Here is a 27,997-nt window from a genome sequence, read left to right on the forward strand (position 1 = left end):
CCCAAGAGGGTGATGGCAGTTTAAACGTTTAAACACCATTTGGGAATTATGAATCGCATCAGACCAGATTTTGATATTAGTCAGTTAAATTAAACTGGAATGATGTATTTTATTTTATACCATAATGCCAGCATTCTGGCCCTTTCTGGATCTGCAGCTCAAATTCGACACGTCACCACCACACCACAGTGGCCCCTTTTCCACCGGTTGGTTCCCAATGGGAACCGGTTCAGTTCTTTTTGGTTCTTAGTCCATGAGCCAGAGCTCCAAAATTGGAATGTTAATTATGAATTGAGTGGGCAAAACCATACCTATTAGATTGTTATCACAATGAAACTTCCCCAATTGAGTACTTACACGAAGACTCTCTCTAGGACAATGATTTATTGTATTACAAATTTAAAAATTTTAAATGTGCAAATGAGGCCTTATGTAGGAAAATATGCAAAATAATCGAAACTATGAAAAAGCTACTACTGTGGAAGGGTTATCATGTATTCATTTACTTGTATTGATCCTATAAACAATTTAATATATAGGTCTAGTTTTTCCCACGAATTTTGGAGCTCTGGCTCATGGACTAAGAACCAAAAAGAACTGAACCGGATCCCATTGGAACCAACCGGTGGAAAGGGGGTCAGTGAGTGCAGTGCCCGGTGTCGAGTCGGTCAACCCACGGTTCTCCAGAACCGCCCCATAAAGGCATCTGCCCGGGCTCTGGACAGGGCCTGCCCAATGCCCATGCATTTCCAACTTAATTGCATCTTTCCAACAGGCACCAGGGCTCCAACGGGCACCGCTTTAATTAACTTTTTAATTGGGGACAGTCAAATAGCATAATATATGGTCATTCAATTCAATTTTATTAAAGTGTCAAATCACAACAAGTTGTCTCAAGACACTTTAAATATAGGCCCCTAGGCTAGAGCAGAAAACTGACCACCCATCGACCGTGTCGGGGGACAGAGGGAATAGGAAAGAAAATAGAAAGTATAGCATAGCAATAACAATAGTAATGAATGAAAAGTGTAAGCTAATATAATATGGTATAACAATATGTTGTCATAATATATAATATGTCACCCATTTATTTTGAAATTATTATTATTAAAATAAAATTAATTAAAACACTTTTATACTCGGATTGGCTGTAAACTCTTGCAGCAAATATTGTTTGTTATTGTATGTATACTATCGTTCAATAAAGATAGCAAAAGAAAAGAATACCGTGGGCGACCGCTCGACCAATGGGGTGATACCATAGACTGGTTCAAAAGGAAACAAGCAGCAGCAGTACCAAAACAAAACACAGCACAACGAGATATTGCGAGTCTGCGACTACTCTGCTAGCCTGTAACAGTCGAGGTATGTATTAATGTAAATAAATGCTTTGTTAGGTTATATCAACTTTTATGCACAGACACTTTCTTTTAACTTGAAGCGCAAGCCGCGCAACTGATAAAGGAAAAATAGTCACGGTTTAAGTCAACGTTAAGTAGCAACTAGCATGAACCTTGGCTAAGTACATTAACGTCTGCTGCTGATTTCTCTGTTCACTCTGTTTATCAGTACGATAAAGTTATGAATAGCCCTGTTTGACTAAAAATGCATCCATTACTGCTTTGCAGACAAGAATAACAGCTCAACTTTCTATGTTCATACAGGAAATATGGCAACCATTTCTTTTGCCGATAGAGAAAATGCAGGCATTGTACCTGCATTGAAGTCACGACCGCGGCTACAGTCTGCTCCAGGTACGAAGACAGTGGATTTGAGCTTTGCGTGAATGTAGCTCTGGTCATAGCTTAAGGGCTTCGGGCCTCTTAAGGCTAGCTATTGACCAGAGCTAGCGTGGAAGAAATATTTGCCATTTGGGTATCCATGTACTTGTATCCCTTTTAGCCGTATTACATTTCTGATTACTGAAGTTTTTTTTTTTTAAGATGTCATGTTGAAGACTCCTTTAACTGGCAAAAAGTTCCATACACCTCTGAAGTCTCATCGTAAGGGTTTGGGTGCATTCAACAAGATCACTGCAACTCCTGCTATAAACAGACAGGAGAAATCTCAAAAGACACCGGTACCTGTCCTGTATACATGAATTGTTCTAGAAAACCGTGTGAATATCGTTTTTATATTTGGTTTTATCTCCTTAAGTACTAAGATTTACTGTCATAATAACTCTTCTCTAGGAAACTGATGTCAAATGTGATACTCAGACCAAAGTGGAAGAATACCCGGATATCGAGGAGTCATTTCCTTATGACCCACTAGGTAACTGCTCTTTTTTTCACTCTACTTCAGAGTATTTATCACTTGTTTTCACAAACTCAGAAGGTCAACTACTACCTGAGAACAATTTTTGTGTACATGAGTAAAAATATTTTTATTCTAGTTCCTCAGACATTGTAGCAGCTTTGATAAGACATTGGAATATCTTTATACAACAGAATCAAGAATGGCATGATCCCTTTCAAAGGGATCGTCCAAGTGGACCGCTGGTTTGCACTCTCATTTAGGGTGGCACTGGCACAAGTGTTTTCTTCAGGCTAATTTGTTTTTTTCTTGTTTACAGAGTTTGAGAAGGACATGCTTGAGTATGTGGTCCCTATTGGTTGCCTTTCTCTGTCAGGACTGGCTTATTACCCAAATATGCCATGTCTCCCTGAGGACGACTTTGAACCGTCGTTTGAGGAACCGATGTCTCCATTAAAGATGCCAGAAAGTTCAGGTATTTTGGCTGCCACATGATGTCGTGAGGGATACTAAAGCAAACAGACTTGGCTGCCACATGACATCACATTTTTGAGGGGCTGGTGCCTCTCAAAAATGTGTTTGAATAATTTTGGTGTCATTATTGTCGGGATGACAGGTTCATGTTGCTGGAGATTTGTGGTATTGTATGCAATACCTGTACAGGAAAAACGCATGACATTGATTGATTGAAATATTTATTAACAGTTTGCAGAATTACAGTACATTTCAAGCACAAACTCTATACAAAGACTGTTAACTGTGAGTGGACGACCCAATTAAGCATTACACTAGTTTACAACAGGGTCCACCATGTTCAATTCATCAAAACATTTAGAGGCGTATAAATGGACACTTCTATATAACATCTGTTTAGAAGGAGCAAGGCGACATGTAAAAGGAAAGTGAAATAAATTGTCAGTTGAGAGTCAAAGTGTCCAATAACTAAAATATAAGGGCCGATTCATACACTACGATTTAAGCTCATCAGAACTTTTCAGTAGCACCGAAGAGCCGACTTTAGAATTAGGACTGTACCCCCCCCCCCACACACACACACACACTTTTATTCGGCTCTAAAATATGAGTGAATCGCTCAACAAGCATAATCCATAATGGAAACCCTTGATCCCCAGCATCAAACCTCATATCTGATCTAAGTTAGGCACCTTTGCATCAAACTATTGCGACACTGCATTCCTTTAAATCCTGCTATGCCCTTCATTAATCACTCATCTGTTTTGACTAAAGTTTTTTTTTCTCCATTCTGCCATCGCCATACTTTCTCATAAACTTGGATTACAGTACCTGCTCACCTTAATGGAATCGGTGGTAGAATAGACACTGTTATGGGACACCAAGGGTCAATTTAGTACTGTATACATTTGATGCTGTGTTTCTGGTTTATGAATCACTTGTTTTGCATGTCTGTAAGAAATATTGATGGAAATGTCCATCACAAACATGGCATTGACTCCTGAAACCGTCCCATCGTTCACGTTTGATTAAATAAGCATTTGACTTAACTCTGTATTTACATGTTGTTCACCCTCTCTCCCCAGACCATTATGCAGAACTGGATGCCTTCCTTCAGACAATCGATGAGTTGACCGTTGACTTTCCTCCTGAATGCTATTAAATATTTTACTTACTCAGTGACTCACTTTTAATATTTTGAGCTGTTGTATTGACCAGACAATCCATGTTTACGTTTTGACTGTCATTGTGTGACAATGTTTTACTGACTCCATTTTGAGTTGTATAAAAGGTTGTATAATAAAGGTTTTTCCTCAATGTCTGTGTATTCTGATCACACTGACTGAAAGTATTTTGTGACTGCTTGCTTCCTCCTATTCGGCAGTGGGTTGTCACATGTTAAGGTTTCTTGCCATTGGCTTTGCCAGAGTATGAACTTTGTATCGGTTCCTCAAACGGCAGCCAGTCTGGATAAACGGGAGACAGATATATGCCGTGTTTATTAAACTGAGTTCATTGTAGTTTGATATAACCTATACACTACTACTCTGATACTCGACACTTTAAAAATATATATATTAGGAACAAGTTGACGGCTCACCAGTTTACTTTAGTCTTTGACGGAGCGTCGGTATGTGGTTTTGATACTTCGCAGGTGAGCGAAAAGGAACTGGTCAATTTTACCGCAAGGTGTATTTTTTCAAATGGCCACTGAGGCAGTTTAAATGTACACAGGTTGTATATCTCAACACGAATATATTGCCAGACTCTTATTAAAGAGGAAGTAGTCAGATCTCTGGACATTGGCATTCATAGCATTTTTCTAATATTTCGGACAACTTTGTTCATGCTACGATATCTACTTACAGGATAATGCAGGGAAATTAGTCCATTCGAGTGGAGGGAAGTATTTCCTTGTTTGTAATTCATTCCACCGATAAGCCTCTTGAGAAGTTGCTGTATAAATACAGGAAGGGTGCGAGTCGTGCAACAAATCCCAAGCAACATGTATGAGAGCAACAAGCAAACGCTAGATACCAGTTCTACGCCTGATGTCTGTGGGGGAACAGTGTCCAAAAGTCGAACCGGCTCTGAACGGACTCCTGGAAATGACACCCACGGCCACGGCAATAGATCTCGGCGAGCTCTGGTGGAGCGATTGTCCAGATATGGAATGCAAGTGCTGCCCGTGTCCGGTGCCTGGGCGCGTAGGTCGATACTGCAGAGGCAAGACGCGTCTGACGACGTTTGCAGCGGACTCCATGGACTGTCCACAGGAACGCCAGAAAGAGCATCACTCACCCCGGCTATGCGCAAAAAGTACTTGAAAGAATTACTTTTGAGCAATTCATCGCACAGTGGCTTGGGTAGCGTGCTGTCTTCGGAAAATTACCATGCGTCTTTAAGGGACGAGACAGACGCCCCAGGGACAGACTGGGCGCTATATCCGATGGAGCACGCATGGATGTTGTCTGCTGTAGATGGAAACTATGACACTATAATGGAGTTTATCACCGAGGATCCAAATCTGTTGACCAGGAAGGATTTTGTTAGCGGGTACACTGTTCTGCACTGGCTGGCCAAAAAGGGACAAGACGAGATTCTTATCAAACTTTTAAGGTACGCTGACGGTGTGGGCATTCCCGTAAACGTGAATCTGAAAGGCAGCGGGGGGCTGACCCCACTTCATGTCGCAACCATGCACTGTCAGTACATGGTAATAAAGCATCTGGTGGGTGCTTTCGGTGCCGATATCGATGCCATGGACTACAATGGGAGAAGAGCCTGTCAATATCTGAAGGGAAACGCCCCACTGGAAATGAAGGAACTTCTTGGCACTGATGAGCACAGTTGTGTTGGGGCAGAAAATGTCAACAACAGTGCAGGGGGTGTTCAGCTGGCATGTGAAGAGGATGAAGGGAGCGAGGAAGCAAACTCTTTTGACCGGACGAGAAATGGTAGCTGGCGGTTTGGATCGTTTAGAAAGAGGTTTTCCCAATTTTCTTTTGGGAACAGAAGTTGAAATATTGTATTACAGAGATTACGTCGTATGCAGTCAAATTTGCTACCAGATTGTGAACTGCCTTATTAGCATATCCTAGGATTAGGAAGGCTGACGTGGCAGTAGTTTCCAGTTTGACAATATTCGACTTCATACAAATTATTCAGAGTACTTATTATAGAAAATGCATGGACAACTTTAAGCATAATTTCCCCATTTTAAAATCATAACCTGAACCATAAGATATTCACATGAACCAAGGAAAAATAATCTCATACAGAACACTGCCAGAATAAAGTTTTACCTGATGCAATAAAAACACATTGAACAATCTTTCTGCAATTCTTGTCAACATTAGCACAACCCCATTTTGTTTTACATATGCCCCCCCCCATTCACCTTTGTGCCACAGCTGTCAACTCATTACACTCAAACTCAGTCAAATTTCTGGTTTCATCAAAGGATTTATTGTCAAACAAATATAACCAGAGTTATCTGTACAAAAAAAGACAGGCTTCAGATGGTATGGCTTCTTCTCCAGGTCCGGGCCAAGCAGGTGGTGGTACTGGCAGATGTTCCATGCTGAAAGGGGATGCTGGAGGTTCCAATGAGCCATGTGCTTACAGACCAAGCTTTGTCCTCCTCCAGTGTCTCCTCTTGGAGTTGTACCTTAGAAGCAATGTGGAAAATCGTGTCAGTAAAATCTAGGGAGGAGTTCAACCTAAACAACTTCACACACACATTACTCAGGATTGTTAGCATTGACTTATTACATATTGTCACTGGAATTGCAGACACATGGGGACATGCTTACTGTAATCCATCAAATACCAAGAGGACACACATATGAAACTCATGTCTCAGTTCTGCAACGGACACCAAACTCGCTAAAGATTGAACAGCAAGGCCTGCATTATGTTTCAGGAAGGTAGAAAAATACAGTTCCTATATTACAGATTAAACATGAAGCATTAAAAAAATACATAATAAAAAGGTAAATATATGCACCAGTTTGTCTTTATAATGCTGCTGACCCAATTAAAAAACTAATTAATAAATGTGACATTGCTGAATTTAGTCTGATTCACCATAAGTTTACTGCTCATTTAATTGCCACATCTTATAGGGATATTCTTTTAAAAAAATGTAGTCAATACGAGGAAGCAAAAACCACAGATTAAACAATGCAAGCCAAGCCAACTTTTACTCATACCTGGGCACAGTAAACCATTCACTGATGAGATACATTTTGTGCTAAATGAGCTAGGTCTTAACTGATGTCACAGCAACAGAGCATCCTCATCACTGGTGTGATCAGGAGTCGTATATTCTGTTGCTGAATGACGCTCTCAGCAGGATTAATGACAATACTCCACAGAACTGAAGTACTGCAATTGCAGACCTGCTTTACACAATTTCTCATGCAACCAGTCATTCAAAACCATTATAGTGATGGTAAGTAGGCAAGCACTTCCAGGTGAATAGCCACATAATTTCCATCCCCATGTAGCGCCCCGGAGTGTTAGGCTAGTAGGCTACATGGCTAGGTTTGCATGCGCATCAGGTGAATGCATGAGTTTTATATAAAACGTATGCATAACATGTAAGGATGAAAATAATGAACTGGCGTCCCAAAGAACACCTTCTGCTCTGGATGATTATAGAGATCAGTTGATAATGCTATGTTTGGAGGCTAGGCTAGGTGGTTTGTAGTGAGGCTGTCAAGAAAAATAAGGCTAAGCTGATGGCCGTAGCGAAATCAACTATGTGAAGGCTTCCTTAATGCTAATTGTGCAGAACCAACCAAAACTCTTGAATAAACGACTAACCTGATCTTGTTGCCGGTCTTCATTCTGATCCACTGCGGGATAGGCCTGTTTTGCTTCTGCTTCTTAGCGAGAAAGCGCTTGATCCTGAAAGTCTTGTGGGACGACTGTAAACAAGAAATGGTTATTCAGCATCACATTTACTGCACTCTGATGTATACAGGATGAATTGGACAAATAGGAAAGTTGTCAATGAGCTTGAACTGAGCAGGTATCGTTAAGACGAAGGTTGACATGCGAGTGGGTACCGGCTAGCAGCACTACTGCGAAGAAAATATACGATATCTATTGATGTCGTATATCTTTTCAAACAATATACGTTTTCCAGCCAATGGAGTACATTTTAATATGCAACTAATGTGTCGATGATTTTTTTATCAATGCTTATTACATGGATGTTTAGAGATTTGTATTTACCATTTTGTCCACAGTACTTTCCCCACTATGGCGGTGGTCGAAGAGAAAGAAGGAAGGGAACCGGTAGTGATGTATCCCGTGTTGTCCAATCAGCGTGATCCAAATAACCAAGGAAGATCCTTGCAAATAACAGCGACACCAAGTGGATCAGTTTGCGATGAACAAATGTGAACTGACTACTGTTTTTACTTATCTAGTCTCTGAAACACCTTGCTGGGCGTCGAAAATCTTAAATTAAACTTAAATTAACTTGACTTCTACTCAACCATGGCACACTTGTGTATTGTGTATTTCTACAGCTGTGAAAGAAAAAAAAAAGTCCACAAAAAACTAACTTATGACCATAGACGGTTCAAATATAGATATAGCATAGGACCAAAACTCTCCACTCTTGGTTCACTTCTGCACCTAGGCCACCTTTTTGTAAATATAAATGTAGTATCCATCCTTTGTCAGTGTGCAAGCCTCTTCATGTGTATTTCAATGCTGACCACTCACATCTAACATGTATAAGTCAAGTCAAGTCACCTTTATTTATATAGCACATTTAAAACAACAGAAGTTGACCAAAACTGCTTTCCATATAAAAATTACATCATAAAATACAAAATTAAAATAAACGTTTAGCAATACTTCATATAAGAAAAATACAATATAACAAAAATAGCCTACTAATTACAAAAAGGTTTAAAACATTCACAGGACTAGGAGCTGAAGGCAATGGAGAAAAGGTGAGTTTTTAAAACTGTCGATGGTTGGGCTGGATTTGATCTGTAGTGGAAGACTATGCCAGAGTTTGGGGGCAATTACTGAGAAGGCCCGGTCGCCTTTGGTTTTTTGGCTGGTTGAGGGGACGTCAATATGTGGGCTGTGGGTTTGTCCTTTGGTGCACCTCACATCACCAGGCTATTTCATAGTGTGTTGAGGTAGACTTGGGGGACACAGGAAGCTAAAATTCTTAATATACGGTAGGTATTTATATAAACCTTTGAATTTATACTGTTAAGTATCTGTTTGAGGACATGGCAAACAATATAAATGCAACATGGTCAAAAAACGTTTAAAATACAACCAAATCACTTCATGGACATATCTATACTGGGATACAAGATAATAATAAAAACAAAGACATGTACACCACAATAAAGCCTTTATTTCTCACTGTGTTAGAATCATTGGTAGAGATGTTTTCATGCTTTATTCAGTTCAGTGCATCATAGATTCATGTCTTAAAAGGAGGCATCTTTAATTAGAAAGAGGAAGGCCACAGGTTGATAACATCAGTTAAAGGTTGCATGCAGGCTGGAATAAGAGCATGGCTTATATTTCAATGTAGTCAAAAATGGCTATTTCTCCTCAATGACTGTATGGGTGTAACAGACTCCCTCCCGCTTATGGTGAAATCTTGGAAACCAAGCAGATAAACTAAATTCAAGTACAGCAGTGGTTCTAAAATTACAATTTAACTGTAAATGTGTAGATATATTTGTGTAGGAAACAAAGCTAATTAGGAACCAATCCAATTGTAAACTATAATGAAAATGTCTACATAACATGTAAATGCATACAGCAAGGAACTTAGGTGATTTGCTTTACAATGCTCATTTAGATTCACAGGACAGCTAAGTGTAGAAGTCTCATGGAAAGTTATTTTTTTAGTTCTAAAGAGTGTTGTGCCTGAACCTAATAAGCCAAATGCCCAATTAAATATTTGCAACTCTTTCCAGCAGAAACTTTACTGTAGTAAGGTCACTTTGAGTTTATGTGGTCCAAGAAAGTTTTGGCCTGAACCCTAAGGCCAAACTCTTAAAACATGTAAAAGGATACCCTTAATTTTCAAATGAAACTGAAGAGGGTCACATTCAGGCACTAAGAGGTACCACCATCGTAGCATTGACTGAGACTGGGAGCTCTAAAATGCAGCCCCACTTGAGTTCTACGTCACATGGCTCTGTGGTGCCCAGATACTTCTGAGGGACTTGCAAGCTCCCCTCACTTGAATCAGCATGCCGTTTTTGCTGAAATTAGATCAATCATCTCCCTTGTCATGTGCTTTCTTAGGCTCAATATCAGGCTTCCTATCTGCACCATGGGAGTCACCTCCAACTCCATCACCACCACCTGGAACTCGATTGCGGCTTCTAGTACCTGGCTGGTACAGCTGAATGGCAGGCCGATCCTGATGCACAAGGAAAACAAGATTCTTAGATTAAAAAAATAATTAGAAGAAAATACCATGTGATAAGGTGTGACAACTTAAAGACATTACCTTGTTTCTTAACCGATCTCTTTTAGCATTGTCTTCCTTTCGGGTGTCTTTCGTAGGCTTCTCTGGCCTCTCAGCATGAGAGTCTCCTGCATTCTCTGCCTTTCTCTTCTCCCACACGCGCTCCTTCTCCTTCTTCACCTCCTCCTCACGCTTCCTGTAGGTGTTCTCACCATCATGGCGTTCTCGCCGTCTGCGGCGATCGTCGTCCTGACGTCGGATACGCTCCTTCTCCTTCTGACGCCTCTCCCTATCCCGGTCACGTTCACGCTCCCTGTCTCGATGACTGGCTTCCCGATCACGGAAATCCTTACGCCCCTCATCATCTGGCCTGTAAATAAGATATGAACATGATTTATTCATATCACTTTTTTAAATAATTGAGTGAAAATAATGAACTTATGCCAACTCACTTTCGGACACGATCATCCTTGTTTTCACTATTCTGACGCTTCTTCAGGTCAGCACTCCCCAATGCTTCTTTCATGGGTTTTTCTGGTTTCTTGGATTTCTCTTTCGGTTTCTCTGACACAACATCATCCACTCTGTCTGGTTTCCTCAGAAGCTAGTCAGCAGCAAACAAAGACAATCATATTTGAATAATAATTATACCAAGACATACTGTTTTGCCCAAAATCTCAGACACTCTTTTGCAGTACACACCTTGATTTTTGGCTCCTCTTTTGCATGTTCCTTCTCTTTTTCCAAGGGCTTCTCACCTTTCTTCACCTTCTCTGCATCTTTGCGCTTCCTCCTATCTTCCTCCCTCCACTTACGACGCTCTTCGTCTCGTTGACGCTTGCGCTCCAGCTCTCGTCTTCTTCTCTCCTCTTTCTTTTCCTCCCTCATTCTCTGAACACGGTAAGAGCATGTCTTGTCAACATAATCATGTCAACTACCATTGTGCTCTGACAAACGTCTATAAACAAAACACTATCACTACAGTACACACTTACCTGCTTGTTCTTCAAGAAGTCCAGGAGAGGAGTCGTTCTTTTAGCTTAATGTGGGTAGAAAAGTGCAACTTTACTAACAGGGCTCTCTCACAGGGCTCTCTTAGCAATACTAAAATCAAAATAATGCATGTTTCCTACCTCCAAGTTCCTTAGACTTTGCCTCAATTTCTTCCAATAGAGTCTCAGGTGTAGATGTAAATTTTTCATCATCTCCATTATAATATTCCAAGAACTTCTTGTAGTCAGAATCTAATAGTAATACCAAATAAATGATTAAAAATAAATAAATAATTCATGTTAAGAGCAAGGTGTTTTGATACAGCCCTGTGAGCAGTTTATGAACAAGCCACTGACTATAGAAATAAGCATTATTAAATTACAGAATAAAATGCATGTTTAATAATATACCTTCCTCTATTGTTCCACATTTGGCATCCCTTTTTTTGCTTCTTTTCTTGGCAATCTTTTGAAAAGGTGCAAACTCCACAATGGCAGTATATTCCTGTCCTGTACAGAGAAATAACACATTATATAACACCTTCATGACTTCTTGTTTAGTATTGGTGATTTCTTGTATAGTATTGTATCATGTCTTTATAATATACATAGGACCACAATAAAAAAAGGCTTAAGATTTTTGTGTTCTCCTTTTAGAATTATTGTATAACTATACCTCTGTACTATTAATATGTGTGTGTTCAATCAATATTTAGTCAAATTGGAATGCATATGCATTTAATTATGTTTTTTAAGTAGTTGCAAAAAGTTTCCACCGTGTTCCTTCAGTGAAATGTGCCAACCCTACTGTGAAAAAATAATCCTCCCATTTGCAAACATACCTGCCAATTAAAAAAAAATCTGATTATGATTGAAAGATATTGCAATGTACATACCTCTACTATCAATGAAAACATATCCATCAAAACGATCTCGGAACAAGACAATATCCTCTTGATTTTTGAAATTAATGTATGCTCGTGCAAAGAGGTGGGGGGAAAGGCTATAGAAAAATAATGAAAAAACAAGTCTGGGATAAGTACAATTTAGCAAAAGACCACCAAAGAGTTGGCAATACAATAAAGTTATATTTTTCACCTGGTGTCAGTAGAAAAGAATTCTAAATAGTCAATTTCTGGAAGCGGTTGTAACTGTTCCTCCAGTTCCTCCTTGGTCAGACTGGGTGGTAGACGTCTTATCACGATCTGTCAACAGATATAATTAGGGAAAAACCTAGCCATGGTTCACATGACGCTCGTACCTTTACGACAGTAATGTTTCAGGGCTAGATGTTATGATCTAGCTCTGCTCCATAGCTCTAATGCCGTCAAGAGCAGTAAGGCTATATGGAACAGAGCTAGTTATGATCCTTTAGCTCATTGATTCATTGATTGAAATATTTATTAACAGTTTGTAGAATTACAGTACATTTCAAGCACCAACTCAATACAGAGACTGTTAACTGTGAGTGGACGACCCAATTAAGCATTACACTTGTTTACAACAGGGTCCACATTGTTCAATTCATCAAAACATATAGAGACATACAAATAGACACTTCTATGTAGTTAAAGAACAGAACAGGAATTCATCATATATAAGCAAAAAGGGAAAAGATACATATACAGTGAGGGGAAAAAGGGGGGGAGGAATCAGATTTTACAGAGGCCAGTTTCGAATCGCAGCCATCCGTAGGTGCCCTTTGAGAGCGGTTTTGAAGGAGTCAAGGGATTCACATGTCTTAATGACTGTTGGTAGGGCGTTCCACATTTTGGTGGCATAGGAGCGAAAAGAATTTAGTCCCTTGTTTGTGCCGAATCTGGGTTGTACATGGTTTGTTGCACTACCTCTGGTGTTGTGGGTGTGGACTTAGTTTACATTAAGGAAGTATTTAGACAGGTACATGGGTATCTTAGTGGTGTATCGAATCTTGTGGACCAGACCCATTGCAAGATGCCATACCATACCAAGATACCATACCAAATTATACAATAACAGTGAGTGACAAATAAACCAGTCTAGTTTTAAATATGACTGTCTGGTTTAACCAGACAGTCATATTTATAATCCTGTGTAATGCTATGACGTTCACTGAACTACATTCATTATTAGATAATATTAACTAGCTAGGTAGGCTAGCGAGTCCTAACGCTACCTTTGTCATGGCCTCCTTCTTTTCCTTTGGCTTTTCCAGCTTTTCTCCATCTTCACATTTTATGTCCATTTTTCGCTCTTTGGGACGAGTGTTTTCCTTGTCTTCCTTCATTGTAGCGAAGCTATTTTGTTGCCCGATTAAAATGTGTTTCCATTCCAGAGTGACGTCTGTTTACTTTTTAGCAGGTTAGCGAAGTCAGCTAGTTCAGTCTATTCTACTTCCTGTCTGGTATCACGGTTTCCGTAGCCTCGGAGACAGAAGACGTTTTGTTTACGGTTTCGTATTATTATTATTATAGAAATGGGAATGTTTTATAAGATTTTTTAGGATATAAAGTGGCGGTAAAACTACAGAATAAATGTATAAATGATTATTTCTTTATTTTTCCATGTGTTTTGTGCACAAAGTAAATGTGGTTGCACACCGGCCGCGTTTTTCGGGAAATCGATGGAGAAACGCGCTAAAAATCCGAAAAACGCGCTCGGTGTGTGGGGACCTACATTCTAAGTTAGAATTTGTTTAGAAACCTTGTCGTCACATCACTGAACTAAAACCTAATTAAAAATACAGATGGCGCTGTGTTCGACGCTACACGTTCCCCGGAAGTCAAGCAATGAGCGTCACAGGAAGTTGGAACCTCTTTTGACCGTCAACAACCTCCGCTCAGCTTCGGGACGTTATTTGACACATTCTGTTGGCGATCAAAATAAAGCCTCGTCCGGGGCACGATACACGTTGCGTTTGCATGCGTCTTCTCCACAAACGCTGGCAATATGTGGTATGAAATATTGCCCGTGTTCGGCATCATGACGGCGTGTCTGATCATTCCTGGCATCGCAACGGCACAGATCCACAAGCTCACCAACGGGGGGAAGGTGAGAACAGAAGGATTGGTGTCGCTGGCCGAAAAGATCACATGCAGCACTAGCTCTGGTCCATAGCCTAATGTCCTTTTTGAGGCTATGGACCAGAGCTATTGCAGCACGCTGTTGTTAACTTTGTATCTGTTCATTTTAGCATATTTGTCAGTTTGTGACACCGTTTGGCGTTTACTAAGGATTCAAGCCAGGACCATAATTTATACATTAAGTGGATGGCCTGATAATATTTTTTGATTACTCAAGCTAGGTACTTGATGCATTCATTGTTTTCTGCTTTTTGTTCTTAGGAAAAGAGGATCGCACGACTTCCCTGGCAGTGGTACTTGATGGAGAGAGACAAGCGGGTGTCTGGAACTGGTACATACCATCAGTCTAAGGTAAGTAAACGGTACACCATAAAATACATCACAAAGGAAAATTAACTGTAACATGTGCGAAGGTACACACATTTTCATTTACCTTAGAATGATTGATTGTACACCCCTGACCTGTTCATTAAACTTCAGTTACGCTATGGACTAGCCCCGCTCGGAACCCTACGTAAAGTTTCTGACATTTGGATGACTTTACACGTAGGGTCCTGTGCTATCTCTCCCAGACGTACATACATTCTTGATGGGGGTTAGATGTTTCAAAAGAAGCATATAGGAGCTATAGGAAAAAAACAAACGTCTGAGAATTTTCCTTTGGTGCAGAAGCCGTTAAGTATTTTTGTTTGACCGTTTTGGCAGGTCTGAAATTCTCTCTTCCTTCCTTCCTTGACTTCCTTATTGACATCCCATTGTACCGCCTCTCGCACCGACAGTGGCTAGCTGCGCGTCCCTACATTCCTGCCTCTGATCTGCTCTGTCGCAGCTAGCCAGTTCCTGTGCTGGAGGCGGTACAATGGGATGTCAATAAGGCAGTCAAGGAAGAGAGAATTGCAGAGATGCCAAAACGGTCAAACAAAGATTACAAATACTTAATGCAATGGCTTCTGCGCCAAAGGAAAATTCTCAAAATCAATGAAGAGACATGAATTATGAATAGTAATACATTTAGCTAGCAGTTCAAAGTGTGAAATTAATCAAGATTGTGCAACTATGAAAAAATCACGGCAATCCATCTTTAAAGTGTTGTCTGTGCAAATTCTGAGTGGCTAATAGGTCATGATCACCTTTTCTCTTCTCTTCAACAGGGACTTGAGAATATCCACTAAGAGCTACATCCACAATTACAAGACTCGTCAGACTACATCCACAATTGCAAGACTCGTTAGACTAAAGTTCTTTGTTGTATATTACAGAAATAAATTATGTTTAACTACATCTGTTTCAAGTTTCTCACCCCTGGCATCCATCCTTTGTATATTGTACCATTTTAGTAACTTAAGTAGTAATAGAAAACTTAAGGAGTAGTTTTGTCGTATTCCTAAGGGCCGATTCATACTCCTATTTTAGAGCCGAATAAAAGTCGGTTCGGCTCTGTAGAGCCTACAATGTGACGTCATTTGAGGTTCGGGGGGGCGGACACCGTTCTAAAGTTGACATGAGTCTGTGCTGTGCTACTGAAAATTTCTGACGAGCCGAAAACATTTCGGCACTACAGCGCCGAAACAGCGGTAAAATAGGAGTATGAATCGGCCCTAAGCCAATAATTTGAATGGTTGGAGACTGAAAGTCTCCTACCAGAGACTCTGCCAGTCATTACATTGGCTTAGGAATGTGACAATCTCTTAATTCAAGGTGTTGAAAGTAATAAGTCTTTTTGGGTGAACTGCTCCTTAACCCATTTAGGCCTGAAAAAAATGTCTTCTAAATCCTGACTGTTTTGTGAAATACCCATGTTTCTAGGCCTATATCACTCCATATTTCATGTCAAGGACCCCAAAAATGATCTGTAATTGGCCTCCGAGACACCCCCCCCCCCCCATCTGAAAATGTTGTTCCAGGGACCCTCCAGAAGCAAATATTTGAGTTAACATTTGTTCTGGAAAAAAAAACATTCCAAATTTGAGGCACATTTTCACGATTTTTCAAAAATAGACCTTCAAGCTCGTAGCGAGCGAGCGCTATGAGCTTGTAGATCTGCTATTTTTCAATAGCTAAAGCATAACAATGCTAACACAAAGGGGTTCCCGCCCAGAATGGGTTATGGTCTGAAATGCCCTTGATATCATATAAAATTACACATTGGCCCCTTTTCCACCGGTTGGTTCCCAGTGGGAACCGGTTCAGTTCTTTTTGGTTTTTAGTCCATGAGCCATAGCTCCAAAATTGAAACGTTAATTATGAATTGAGTGGGCAAAACCATACCTATTAGATTGTTATCACCATTAAACTTCCCCAATTGAGTACTTACACGAAGACAATGATTTATTGTATTACACATTTTACATTTTTAAATATGCAAATGAGGCATTATGTAGGAAAATATGAAAAATAATCAAAAATATGAAAAAGCTACTACTGTGGAAGGGTTATGTATTAATTTACTTGTATTGATCCTATAAACAATTTAATATAGGGTATAGTTTGCCCACCAATTTTGGAGCTCTGGCTCATGGACTAAAAACCAAAAAGAACTGAACCGGTTCCCATTGGGAACCAACCGGTGGAAAAGGGGTCATTGTGAATACTAGGCAAGTAATATACCTTTGTTTCTACATCTGGCAGATACAAGTGGGTCTTGGAAGAAATACATGCAACATGTTTTTACAGATTGAGATCAATATGATTACTGCAAAATCATACTCCACCCCATGGCATCACCTCCAAAGTCCTCAAACTGCAATAATTATGTTATTGCAGTTTTGACCATATCACACCACTCTTCCACGACCTCCACTGCACATATGGCACTGCACAGCCTGGCTCCCTCCCAATACCTTTGAGCTCATCAAGCAGCATGTCCCGTCTCGTTCCCTCAGGTCCAGTGACACAGGCCTCCTGGAGGTCTCCAAGAACTGGCTCCAAACCTGGGGCGACAGGGCTTTCTCTGTTGCTGCCCCCCTTCCTCTGGAATGCACTCTCCAAACATCAGACCCTCCCTACCATCAAAACCACCCTTAAAACCCACCTTTTCAGAATAGCCTTTTATTATCTTTTTTCCTAATAACCTTTCCTCCTCCCGCCATATACTGTAAATTCCAGATAATATAACTAAGAATAGTTAGGTTTTATAGTATAATGCACTTGGCAGAAAGGTAATGATGTCATGTAAATAAGCCATTTGATTAACACATTTATTAACCCTTCTGTTCAGCTTCTCGCATGGAAACTTCATACAGGAAATATTTGCTCAATTGAATGGCTGACTTGAGTTCAAACCAAATTGCATATAATAAATTGGAAAAAAATATACAAAAGACAAAAGAGCCTACAGTACATACTGTACACTACTTGTTGCAATTATACAAATGAGCTTTGAATTTGCAATGTATATCTATATAATACATTACGCAAAAACCTGTTTTGTATTTCACTGTCCAAAATACAGATTAGACATTGAACATAATGCCTAAAACAAAGTGAATAAGATAAGTGCAGTGACAGGGGAGCTTCATTTCTCTTCCTTGCCTTTGGTTTTCCTGTACACCATTTCTCTGAAACTGGAAAGGATCTTGCTCTCCCTCTTCCTTCTTTCTTCCTGGTTAAAGGATGCAAGGGCTCTCTTTTCATCTGCACTGTAGATCTGGTTTTCCTTTCTCAGACGCACAGCCTCCATACGACGATGTCTGAGGAATTGCACACAATCACACCAATTTGTTAGTGATTTATAATTGATTAAGTTGGTAGGTACCACATCTACCAATCACTGTCACAGTTACTATACATGAACATTAAATAACGAAGAGAAAATCTAAACTTGCAACCAGTGTTCAGGGCAAAATGTTGCAAAGTATAAAGACACTTTCTATAATCCAATTTTAGTAAAATGCAAATGAGGAAAAATACAGTGTTATATTTTTCTATCATGAGTTTGGTTATTTTAATAGTTTGTTTACTTGATCATGCTGCTTTGATTCCTCTTCTGTCTTTAATTAATGTTATTTTGTTAATAGTGCATTCATTAGAATACCATTATTATAAAAGGTAGTTAAATGTTTATTAATACATACATTAGTATAGTAATTATTTTATTCCCCCATTAAAACATTCATGTACCTGCTACCACTCATGACAAAGCCAGACTTCTCAAAGTTTGCAATCTCATCGCTGGTCAGCCCAATCTCTCCTCTTCTTGGAATACGTTTGCCTGCTTTAACATATTCTGCCATAGCCGCACCTTCACCTGGTAGCAGAGCGTGACCAAAGCTGTAGAAGGATAAAAAGTCCATGTCGAACATGTGGGTTTCATCGTTCATTTAAAGCTGAAAGTCTATTTTTTAATTATATTGAATAATTATTACGTTATGTTAACGTACTGCTGTGTGCAAGGGCTGAGGCGCAAAGGTGAAACTAATGTTTTATTGGCCAGCAGCTAGTTGAATCTTAAACAAATGTAATTTTCATGTGGATTACTCTACTACTAGTTACTCTACTAATAATGATTATGATTGTTAGAAAGCACCTTGCAGCAAGTAAATCTAAAGAACACTGGTTTAGAAAATGCTTGTATACCATGTGTAATTGTGTATGCATGTCGGGAGGAAGAAATGTTTAAAATTAAGCCACGCTCATGAGAGAATAGGTTTATGAACAACTATAGTATGTGATTGTGAACCGGAGCAACAAGTAGAGTTCATTAAGTGGGCATTATCACAAATTTACTCACTCCAGAGGTTTGTCATCTTGAGACATTTGGATAAGTGGGGCCTCTGGGCCCACCAGGTGCTCATCCATGCAGGTCCTCTCCACCCACATCACCGCATTAGCATCCTCCTCTTCATCCTCCTCCCCGGAATGCTCACTGCTCGAGTCACTGGAAGCCTTACGGTTCTTTTTTGCCTTCTTTTTCTTGGACTTCTTGGATCTGTGTAGATAATGAGAAGCTTGGTTATTCATCGTGCTTCTGAACCAGGCGAGTGTGAAGTTGATGAGAAGTTTGGTTAGGCATCATGTTCCTGATTTAACATTTGCCTCTGGAGGCACCACCTCCTTTTTGTGCAGAGACAGGAACTCGGTTTGGCTCCTCCCCTTTCTTAGTCCACTTCCTCCCAGGTGCTTCTGTGTTTATTCCTACTAACAACAACACTATACATTTAGGGCAGTGGTGCTGACAGATTCTGCTGTTAGCAGAATCTGTCTTCAGAGATTACTTTGAAATTGAGAAGTTTGGTTAGGCATAATGCTCCTGAACCGTGTGAGTGTGAAGATCAGGAATAACTCTGTTAGGCATCATGCTCCTGGTGGCCATGTGAGGGAAGTTTTGTGTAAGCTTACTTCTTGCTCTTCTTCTTCTTTTTCTTTTTCTTGACTTCTTCCTCTGAAAAGTAGCATTACAGGAATTTGCATTAGAAACCAATCATTGTTGCATGTTTGTTTTATCGAAAATCACACCAAAAAACAACAAATAAAGGACTTTAACAGTCTCACAAGTTGGAAACTGGTGGAAACATTTTCTAACCCTCTGAATCTGACTCGCTCTCCTCTGAGTGCTTCTTGTGTTTCTTCTTCTTGGATTTCTTCTTCTTTCTCTTCTTTTTCTTATCTTCTGCAAATGGCAGAGAAGTAGTTTCAAATTCACACAGAAAAATCTAACAATAACTGTCATTTACAATACTCAAAGTATGCATAGTCGAGCAAACCTGAGCTTGAATCTGAGCTGCTATTTTTTGCATCCTCTTCTACTGGCGTGAATTCATCAGAGCTTGGGGATTGACAGAATGAATTGAAAAAAAACATCAAGACTTCAAGAAAAATATGGATGTAAATATTTTTACCAGCTGCGAAGCAGGCTGGTAGTTGCAACTTATGGTAAGGGCAACTTATCTTTCTTTTCGTCTCTAGGCAACCAGACACTTTTTGCCTCTAGCCGACCACTCAGCCAAATAGCATTGCAGCCAGCAACAACCCACGTGTGTGTGTGTGTGTGTGTGTGTGTGTGTGTGTGTGCGTGCGTGCGTGCGCAGCTGGTAAAAGTCATTTTGAGCTTGTTTAATTCCATAAAAGTATATATACTTTTAATGGGTATAGAATAGCTCAACTTACTCTGGTTCCTTTACTCTTGGCGAGTATCCCCAAACTTCAGGGCAACCTACTTCACCGATCCTCTCCCTCTCTTGCAGACGTCTGTAAAAGATACAAATTAAACACCTCTTCCGACAAAAACTTAGAGATGAACAAAATGTACATTCAAGGACCACTTCACTACTTTTCAACCTACCTTCATATAATTGGTCCTCACTAATGTTCATGATAAAATGCCCCACAAAAAAATTCTACTCGGGTCTGTGTCTCATGGAAGGGCTGTGGGCAGTTCCGAAACACGTCCACCAGTGACATCATCGATGGGGAATCCAGGCTAATTGAAACGGCAGGCTTTCTATTCCTGAAAAGTTGCAATATAATGGAAGCCATCATTCTCATGATAATAAAAATATATATTTTTATTTATTTATTGTTATTATTTTTATCAACCCATTCTTGGCGGGAACCCCTTTTGGTGTTCTAACCCTTCTGGACAGGAACCCTCTTGGGGTTCTGTACAGTATTCAAAATTTTACATTTTTTGATGCTGCTATATGAACATTTGAAGTTTTTCAGAAAACTTAGGTCAGGATTTAGAAGTGTTTTTAGAATCGGCCTCAGTCCAAAATGGGTTAAAAAAATCTGCCTAACAATGATGTCACTGGTTTCTGTACTGCCTACAGCCAGAGACATAGTGAGACAGAGTTACGACATCGAGGGGGCAGAAAACTGAGCGCTCGAGTGCTGTCAATGCAGCCTGGAGAGTGACAAGCTGCCAAGCTGGACATTGTTTTCAACGACACCAGTGCAGGATCAGCAATTTTAGGCATGTGTACAACATGACAAGTTAAAGTGTTTTAAAGTTTGTACAGTGACAACTAAAGTCTCTGTAATGTTCATGTTGTACCATTACTACCAGTAAGACGTCTGCCTGAGGGCGAGAAGCAGACAATGGGCGAGCGCCGACACTTTGGAATGGGGGGTCACCAGGTCAGATCAACATATCCACCTGGGTGACAGCAGACTGCTGGGCGAGCGTTGGCGCTTTTGCATGGGCGTCAGATCAATTATGGAATCAATTCTGTACTGGCCATATATGGAACGTGTCTTGAGTGTACAGGGTTTGATGAGGTCAGATCAACGTAATGTCAGAACAGGTCAGCTCCATATATGAAGATCTAAGGGTGGCAGCAGGGGCAGTGTCTTGCGTGTATAGGGTTTGATGGGGCCCAGGTAGGGCCAGGCTTTTATTTTTGGGCCTGTTGAGAACTCTAGTTTTCACCGGCTGCCGGGTGCGGCTGCACTAATAACTTTGGGGCAGGCCCGTCTAGAGTTTGAATGGACAGGTATCAGTCAAAAGGGAGACATCGAAGAGGAAGGATGGATGGGGAAGGATCAAGGTTCTTGACATACAGTAAGTATATCCATATATGGAGATCTAAGGGTTTGAGGTCAGATGTAGTTGCTGGGCAATATTGATGACATCAGGGATCTCCATATATGGGCTTAATTGCAACAGCAGGTCGCATTTGCTATGACATCATGGATCTATATCACTGATGATGTCACGAGACCTGGGCACCATATATCGGGCTTTCCCCATGTATGGGGATTTTGAGTGACTGACTAACGGACAGACGGACAAAAAAACATACGATTTCATAGTAAATACCATGCAGTCGCAAAAAAATATCTAAAATAAAGGGATTTAATTTAATTTTAATTTTAATTTATGCCTGACTATTATAACTATGTCTATCATTTGCAGGTGTAAGAAACTGAAGGTTTTCTGTGGGGAAACTGTCATAGCAGGTAATGACTGCTGAGCTGACACATTTTGCAACATACAACATTTTTGCCATAATTGGGGTGGGTTAGGAACTTTTCAAAACAACCAATGAAACTATACAGCCAACAGTTGAAAAGAGAGAGCACGTTGTATTTTGTGAACATTTCTACTCTCTCAAAAAAGCTAATGATTTTACAGTTAGGACAGTTACGTTATTAGTACCGGGCGATGAAGGCCTCCTGCCTCTGGCGTTGAGCATCGTCTCTCTCCTGGTCATAGTAATCATTTCTGGAACCATAACTTGACTCATTGGACAGCCAGTGGCTAGTGCTGCCCCCGTGTCTCTCTCTGGACCGTGAACGACTGCGACGGGGGCTTCCTATGCGGAACCTCTTGATGGTCCTGGCCTCTCGGAGGCGATGCTCTCGCTCTTCTCTTTCTCGTTCTCTGTTGCGGGGCTTCGGGAGCTTTGGACCAAAATAGTCCGGAGACAACAACCTCTCCCGTCCGTGGCTTCCACTGCGACTGCGACTCCGAGACCGAGAACGACTCCGTCTTCTTGGCCTGGGACTCTGCTGCTCGCCGTCAGAACCGGACTGATTCGACGTCGGCATGCTTCCACTGCTTTTCTATTAAATTACAGAACAAAAAAAGAAACAAGCCCTACAACGGCGATTTATTATTGTTTGATTGTTATTTGATTATGACCATCATTGCGTATGTTATTATCCACAAGAATGCTTCCAAAACAGGAAGTCGACGCGTGTCCTTCTCTCGTTATAACCGTGTGGCATCATTATCAGGCTCCGAATGTTGTTCCACTCGCACGGTCGTACCAATTACAATAAAACGCATTGCCCGCGCCATTACTGCAACTATATAATTATTTAATATAGAGGGTATGCGCATGCTTAAAGTGAGTGGCACATCGAGTGGCAAAGCAACATGCAAAGTTAGTTTAACATTGTTGCGAACGCAGTGAGATAGGACTTTTCTGTGTGGATGTCTGGGCTGTTAAGGCCAGATAGTAGTTTTTTGCCACTCAGTAGACGTTCCTGCATAACTTCCTGGTTTGATGATATTCATTCAAGTTTTAAGTAATCAAACTCATTTTCAGTGTCGTCGAGTAATGCAATATCATATCAAATACACCCACACGAAATATATATATATATATATATATATATATATATATATACACACACACACACACACACACACACACACACACACACACACGTTCATGTTTATGTTTTTAATAATCCACTGTGACAGTCAGTCAGTCAGACTCAGTCGAGATGGCGCCACCCAGTGGCGGTTTATTGTGACAATCATTGTTGGTGTCAGTCAGGCAGGCAGCAACGCACTGGCAGCTATGCAGATACTGCGTCGTTCTCTCTACGTATTATCTGTCTGTGTGGTCGGCTGTTAATCGCCGCTGTTGTAACTTACTTATAACCGGTTTGTTCTGGACAGGAATACCGCAGCTGCAGGTAAAACGATGCATTTAAAAAACGCATGTCGTTTATTGTCTAAAACTGCGCTCACACCCTTCCATTGAAAAAGCAAACATGAGCTGCCTGCCGCGCTATCAGCATACAGTGCAAAGCGTTGCGCGCGCGACGCGTCCCCCAAAAGAGAGCCGATCTACAAGCTAAAAAACGCGTCACATCCGCTGCGTCGCGGCGTGTTGTTAGTTTGTAGATCTTACATTTTGGGGAGGCAGTGCGACACTGTCGTACTGCGGAGTGTATACGGATACTACGGAACCGCTCGAGCTACATTGTGTGTGTTGTTGCCGCTGTTAGCGTTTATTTATTTTGTTGTGTGGTCAGCGTGTAATATCAAAAGCAATTGGCCCGTTTTTATTTGCTTATTTGGACAAACGTTTGTCCACCGCGCGTATAAAGACACATCGCCGACTCCAAATGCTAAGATAAACTATCCCGACGGCTGCTAATAAGCTAACGTTAGCCAAGCAAGTTGATGTTTTTGTCTATTCCGCAGGCCTACTTGATGCTACAGCCAACTACTAACGTGTGTTGTTAATGAGAACCAAATAAAACTGTTCATTAATATTGCTCTCGGAAGTATCGCCCAGTAAGTAATTGCACAACATCCCATCTGAATACAACAGAACACGCACAATTTATTTAATAAGGTTTTCTTTTCAATTAATAAACGGCTAACGTTAGCCTTCCTTGTTTCCCCTGTGCGGTAGCGCTAAACAAAATGAATGGATCAAGACGGTTAAAATCGGAATTTAACTCAACATTTCTTTCTAACTTGAAATGTTGCTTTGAAAAGTAATGATCATGTTCGTTTGATCCACTTCCCCAAATACTGAATTAATTACCTATTAATTCACGTTGTTTGCTGAAAACATATCGATTAGCCGTATCGATTGCATATTGTCATATGCAAGAGAATGATAAGTAATTGTATTGTTCTTCCACCTGCAGGCATGTCGAGCCTAAAGCTCATATCGGCAACTGACACCCAGTATTCAGCAACTGTGCTGAAGAAACTGAATGAACAACGAAATATTGGATTATTTTGCGATGTCACCATCATTATTCAGGACAAGAAATTCAGAGCTCACAAAGCTATCCTGTCTGCCTCAAGCACTTACTTCCACCAGCTTTTCTCTGTAGCTGGACAAGTGATTGAGTTGAACTTTATCAGAGCTGAAATCTTCGAGCAGATTCTCAATTACATTTATAGTTCCAAACTTGTCCGTATCCGTTCTGACATGCTTGAGGAACTCATAAGTGCTGGACAGGTGCTGGGTGTGAAGTTCATTGCAAACTTGGGGGTACCACTATCTCAAGTCAAGGGTCTACCAGGTCTGTCCAAAGAGACTGGAAACAAAAGCGATGCGTCAACAGAAAGTATGCCTATGATCACAGAATCCTATTCGATATCTGCAGAGGAATTCAATCAGACTCGCAAAAAAGCTGGTGATGATGATGATGACGATGATTCAGACGGTGATGTTATGTTTGTCTCTAAAACAGACGCCCAAACCAGGGCAGCAAATAAAAGATCTGCACCTACCGAGATCATTGATTTAGACTCGGATGACCATTCAACATCGGCAAAAAATCAGGAATCAAAAGCTGCAGCTACGGAAGAGCACAAAGGAAGCACAGCCCCTGCGAAAACCGAAAGTGTCAAGATTTCTGATCAAAATAGTGCTCTGAGCATTCCAAACAAAAGCTCCCAAGTCCCATCTTCCCCTGCCATCAAGATTTCTGATCAAAATAGTGCTCTGAGCATTCCAAACACAAGCTCCCAAGTCCCATCTTCCCCGGCCATCAAGATTTCTGATCAAAATAGTGCTCTGAGCATTCCAAACACAAGCTCCAAAGTCCCATCTTCCCCTGCCAGAGTCTCTTCAGAAAGTGCTCCCACAACAGCAGCCAGGTCAAGCAGCCAGGTTACCCCGGAGCCCCCCGTCACACCTGTGGCCCCTGTCACCTCGCAGCCTAATGAAAACAGTGACACTAGTCACACAACTGGAGTCCAAAAGAAGCAGATTTCCATTGCAGCTCAGAAAAACGATTTAAAAATGAGGCTTTTAGATGTGTCTTCTGGGGGGAAGATGGATGAAAGCAATCTTGATGTTCTCAAATCAGTTATGGCTGCCAAAAAAACAATTACACTAGATAAGGCCTCAGAAATTGACTCCATTTCAACAGGTTGTAAAGTGTATGCGAACATTGGTGAAAACACTTACGATATCGTCCCAGTGAAGGAAGACCCAGGAGAGGGCGGTTCTAAACTTGGTAAAGGGAAGAGGTCTTCATTGCCCCCATCCCCAGGTGATACTGGCTCACCAAAGGGCAAGAAAAAGGCCAAAACAGAGCCAGAGGATCACTATGAGCTTATTATGGATGGGAAGACTTTCTTTGTGTGCATAATCTGTAGACGTCCCTATGTATGTCTGACGAGTCTCCGGCGCCACTTCAACACTCACTCATGGGAAAAGAAGTACCCCTGTCACTACTGCGACAAAGTCTTTGCCCTTGCCGAGTATAGAACTAAGCATGAGATCCACCACACTGGGGAAAAGCGATATCAATGCTTGCTGTGCAACGAAACGTTCTTGAACTACCAGGTGCTCTCTACCCACTGTAAACAGGCGCACAACAAAGATCCCAGCGGGAAAAAAGAGAAGGACGAAGGCAGTGACAACCTGTACCGCCTACTACCCTGTAGAACCCTGCAAATGAAGCCCTACTCGTGGAGCAATGAAGATTTGAGTATTCCTATCATCGGTGAGGACGGCACTGTGCATTGTATAAATCCTTCCGAGCAAGAGATCCACACATCCAGTGAAAGCAAAACGTTGACCTGGAGTGAAATGTTTGCCGGGTCTGCTGCTCATACACAGCCTGTTGCACAGAGTCGGTCAGGGCCTATAATTAACCCGCCCCAACCCCCCCAGGGTTCCACAGAATTTGACTTTGTCATACCAGAGACGTATTGAGCAAGATTGCTTGCTTACCAATACCTATACATTTTATCTGTGCCTTTTCAGTAATAGTCTCCTTTTTTAAAGGAAGTTTTATTGAAGAATGTTGTCCTGAAATCTTCCTACTTAATGTAGTAATTTTATTAACTTACTCACAATATTTCTGTTATAGCAAATCTATAGAAATGCACACATTTACATGTATGTTCTTGATCTTCAATATTGGAAAATAAAAGTGGGAAAATTCCAGACATGAATGAAAACCAGGATTTAAGTGTAAAACAAAGATGCAAATGCACGCCCTAAAAAGCTTAAAAAAAAATTGATGTCCAAGCTCAACCACAGCACCATGGCTGTGCTCAAGAATATAGTAAAATGTTCAATGCTTTAAGCCTAATTTATACATCTAGTGACGCTGTCCTGCAACGGTGTATGGATTAGGCTTTGCATTCACATGTCTGCAAATGTGTTTTTCTGTACTAAGTATTAACATGCAGGCATTCTTCAAGCAACAGTTGTTGCTTTTTATCAACAAAATCCAGTGAGGAACCTTGTCTAGAAGTAACACAGTTTGTATGTCTGAGAATATGAACTCTGCCAGTGAATCTTTTCTTGAACTGGTTGAGTTCTGATTTGTGCCATGTATTTGAGAGCATCGCTCAAATGTTTGGGTTTGGGCCTAAGATAATTGTCCTGGATGGGTATCTGTATTGAACTGTGATCATGCCTGCCCAGTACCCAGCTGAAATCATTAAGCCTTTTTTCTTCACTTTTCTTTACTTAACTTTATGATATGGTTGGATATCCTATATCGGGATAGTGGCTAATGTTGCAGGGAAAATAAATTCAATGCTTGCACAAATTTCCTATGTATTCATTCCCATTCCATTCAAAGTTCATTAAAAAAACATTGTCTTTATATTCTCGCCATATTTTCTGTCAAATCGATTTTCTGTCAATGCCAAAAGCTGCCTCTTGTACACTAGGTTTTTAGAGATTGTTTCAAGGTGATGAGTATTGCATCTTGACAATTCTGTTGGTTTGTACAGATTGAGCACTTATTACTGGTTCATGCAGCAGAGGACTATTTTGTACAATTTGACTTTTTCATTATTTTGTGTATGTATGTTGTCAGTGTAGTGTTAACATTCTGTTATGCATTAAAATCCTGCAGTTTCTCTTTAGAATAAACAAATTATGGAATATGTATATTGTTGTGTTCAAGCCCTTTTGTACTTCCATGTTTTTCTTCTACACTTATTTATTAGGTCTTTAGTGTTGGACAAACTTAAATAAACATTTCAAAATGTGGTTATTCATTGTTGATATTTCATGTACCGTTCCCTTAAAATGTATTATGAAAATGATTTAATATGACAATTGATAGAAATG

At 40.5% G+C, this 27,997-nt stretch overlaps 7 protein-coding genes across 9 annotated transcripts; 4 read left to right on the forward strand and 3 right to left on the reverse strand.

Annotated features, from left to right (window-relative positions):
• Positions 1 to 1,275: 1,275 nt before the first annotated feature.
• pttg1 (PTTG1 regulator of sister chromatid separation, securin) lies at positions 1,276 to 4,051 on the forward strand. The gene is made up of 6 exons (XM_080774490.1): positions 1,276 to 1,365; positions 1,665 to 1,754; positions 1,944 to 2,080; positions 2,193 to 2,274; positions 2,576 to 2,731; positions 3,816 to 4,051. The coding sequence occupies exons 2-6, from the start codon at positions 1,670 to 1,672 to the stop codon at positions 3,890 to 3,892; spliced, it is 537 nt and encodes a 178-aa protein (XP_080630616.1). The 5' UTR covers positions 1,276 to 1,365; positions 1,665 to 1,669; the 3' UTR covers positions 3,893 to 4,051.
• Positions 4,052 to 4,324: 273 nt separating this feature from the next.
• sowahd (sosondowah ankyrin repeat domain family d) lies at positions 4,325 to 6,072 on the forward strand. Of its 2 annotated transcripts, none has more exons than XM_080774488.1 (2): positions 4,325 to 4,384; positions 4,599 to 6,072. In XM_080774488.1, the coding sequence occupies exon 2, from the start codon at positions 4,736 to 4,738 to the stop codon at positions 5,750 to 5,752; it is 1,017 nt and encodes a 338-aa protein (XP_080630614.1). In that variant the 5' UTR covers positions 4,325 to 4,384; positions 4,599 to 4,735; the 3' UTR covers positions 5,753 to 6,072. The 2 variants fall into 2 exon arrangements, with proteins under 2 accessions (XP_080630614.1, XP_080630615.1); XM_080774489.1 differs by having other exon boundaries at positions 4,333 to 4,402; positions 4,618 to 6,072.
• Positions 6,073 to 6,175: 103 nt separating this feature from the next.
• rpl39 (ribosomal protein L39) lies at positions 6,176 to 8,045 on the reverse strand. The gene is made up of 3 exons (XM_080774492.1): positions 7,975 to 8,045; positions 7,561 to 7,664; positions 6,176 to 6,400 (listed from the first exon to the last, which is right to left on the reverse strand). Exons 1-3 carry the CDS (start codon positions 7,975 to 7,977, stop codon positions 6,352 to 6,354), a joined length of 156 nt encoding a protein of 51 aa, XP_080630618.1. The 5' UTR covers positions 7,978 to 8,045; the 3' UTR covers positions 6,176 to 6,351.
• A 1,062-nt stretch (positions 8,046 to 9,107) lies between these two features.
• Positions 9,108 to 13,566, reverse strand: upf3b (UPF3B regulator of nonsense mediated mRNA decay). The gene is made up of 10 exons (XM_080774477.1): positions 13,349 to 13,566; positions 12,292 to 12,398; positions 12,090 to 12,196; positions 11,605 to 11,703; positions 11,335 to 11,445; positions 11,197 to 11,240; positions 10,904 to 11,092; positions 10,654 to 10,805; positions 10,244 to 10,571; positions 9,108 to 10,153 (listed from the first exon to the last, which is right to left on the reverse strand). The coding sequence occupies exons 1-10, from the start codon at positions 13,457 to 13,459 to the stop codon at positions 10,004 to 10,006; spliced, it is 1,398 nt and encodes a 465-aa protein (XP_080630603.1). The 5' UTR covers positions 13,460 to 13,566; the 3' UTR covers positions 9,108 to 10,003.
• A 395-nt stretch (positions 13,567 to 13,961) lies between these two features.
• ndufa1 (NADH:ubiquinone oxidoreductase subunit A1) lies at positions 13,962 to 15,536 on the forward strand. The gene is made up of 3 exons (XM_080774493.1): positions 13,962 to 14,223; positions 14,517 to 14,606; positions 15,407 to 15,536. Exons 1-3 carry the CDS (start codon positions 14,122 to 14,124, stop codon positions 15,425 to 15,427), a joined length of 213 nt encoding a protein of 70 aa, XP_080630619.1. The 5' UTR covers positions 13,962 to 14,121; the 3' UTR covers positions 15,428 to 15,536.
• A 1,902-nt stretch (positions 15,537 to 17,438) lies between these two features.
• nkap (NFKB activating protein) lies at positions 17,439 to 25,209 on the reverse strand. Of its 2 annotated transcripts, none has more exons than XM_080774481.1 (9): positions 25,186 to 25,209; positions 22,351 to 22,757; positions 20,361 to 20,441; positions 19,958 to 20,019; positions 19,777 to 19,863; positions 19,593 to 19,635; positions 18,985 to 19,182; positions 18,375 to 18,524; positions 17,439 to 17,944 (listed from the first exon to the last, which is right to left on the reverse strand). In XM_080774481.1, the coding sequence occupies exons 1-9, from the start codon at positions 25,192 to 25,194 to the stop codon at positions 17,770 to 17,772; spliced, it is 1,212 nt and encodes a 403-aa protein (XP_080630607.1). In that variant the 5' UTR covers positions 25,195 to 25,209; the 3' UTR covers positions 17,439 to 17,769. The 2 variants fall into 2 exon arrangements, with proteins under 2 accessions (XP_080630607.1, XP_080630608.1); XM_080774482.1 differs by lacking the exon at positions 25,186 to 25,209 and adding an exon at positions 24,761 to 24,888.
• zbtb33 (zinc finger and BTB domain containing 33) lies at positions 23,742 to 27,910 on the forward strand. Its single transcript, XM_080774474.1, has 2 exons — positions 23,742 to 24,228; positions 24,591 to 27,910. The coding sequence occupies exon 2, from the start codon at positions 24,593 to 24,595 to the stop codon at positions 26,618 to 26,620; it is 2,028 nt and encodes a 675-aa protein (XP_080630600.1). The 5' UTR covers positions 23,742 to 24,228; positions 24,591 to 24,592; the 3' UTR covers positions 26,621 to 27,910.
• Positions 27,911 to 27,997: the final 87 nt, after the last annotated feature.

The sequence above is a fragment of the Protomyctophum bolini genome (assembly GCF_963924005.1).
Source record: "Protomyctophum bolini genome assembly, chromosome: 10".
Lineage (NCBI taxonomy): Eukaryota > Metazoa > Chordata > Actinopteri > Myctophiformes > Myctophidae > Protomyctophum > Protomyctophum bolini.

Coding starts and splice junctions, on each gene's coding strand:
- pttg1 (XM_080774490.1), top strand. CDS start 1,670: ATGGCAACCATTTCTTTTGCCGATAGAGAAAATGCAGGCATTGTACCT. Junction 1,755..1,943: donor GCGGCTACAGTCTGCTCCAG/GTACGAAGACAG, acceptor TTTTTTTTTAAG/ATGTCATGTTGAAGACTCCT. Junction 2,275..2,575: donor ATTTCCTTATGACCCACTAG/GTAACTGCTCTT, acceptor TCTTGTTTACAG/AGTTTGAGAAGGACATGCTT.
- sowahd (XM_080774488.1), top strand. CDS start 4,736: ATGTATGAGAGCAACAAGCAAACGCTAGATACCAGTTCTACGCCTGAT.
- rpl39 (XM_080774492.1), bottom strand. Junction 6,401..7,560: donor AAGACCGGCAACAAGATCAG/GTTAGTCGTTTA, acceptor ATTGCTTCTAAG/GTACAACTCCAAGAGGAGAC.
- upf3b (XM_080774477.1), bottom strand. CDS start 13,459: ATGAAGGAAGACAAGGAAAACACTCGTCCCAAAGAGCGAAAAATGGAC. Junction 12,399..13,348: donor AGAAGGAGGCCATGACAAAG/GTAGCGTTAGGA, acceptor ATCTGTTGACAG/ATCGTGATAAGACGTCTACC. Junction 10,572..10,653: donor AAGGATGATCGTGTCCGAAA/GTGAGTTGGCAT, acceptor TCTTATTTACAG/GCCAGATGATGAGGGGCGTA.
- ndufa1 (XM_080774493.1), top strand. CDS start 14,122: ATGTGGTATGAAATATTGCCCGTGTTCGGCATCATGACGGCGTGTCTG. Junction 14,224..14,516: donor AGCTCACCAACGGGGGGAAG/GTGAGAACAGAA, acceptor TTTTGTTCTTAG/GAAAAGAGGATCGCACGACT. Junction 14,607..15,406: donor GTACATACCATCAGTCTAAG/GTAAGTAAACGG, acceptor TCTCTTCAACAG/GGACTTGAGAATATCCACTA.
- zbtb33 (XM_080774474.1), top strand. CDS start 24,593: ATGTCGAGCCTAAAGCTCATATCGGCAACTGACACCCAGTATTCAGCA.
- nkap (XM_080774481.1), bottom strand. Junction 19,864..19,957: donor CAGCTCAGATTCAAGCTCAG/GTTTGCTCGACT, acceptor TGCCATTTGCAG/AAGATAAGAAAAAGAAGAGA. Junction 17,945..18,374: donor TTTGTCATGAGTGGTAGCAG/GTACATGAATGT, acceptor GCAATTCCTCAG/ACATCGTCGTATGGAGGCTG.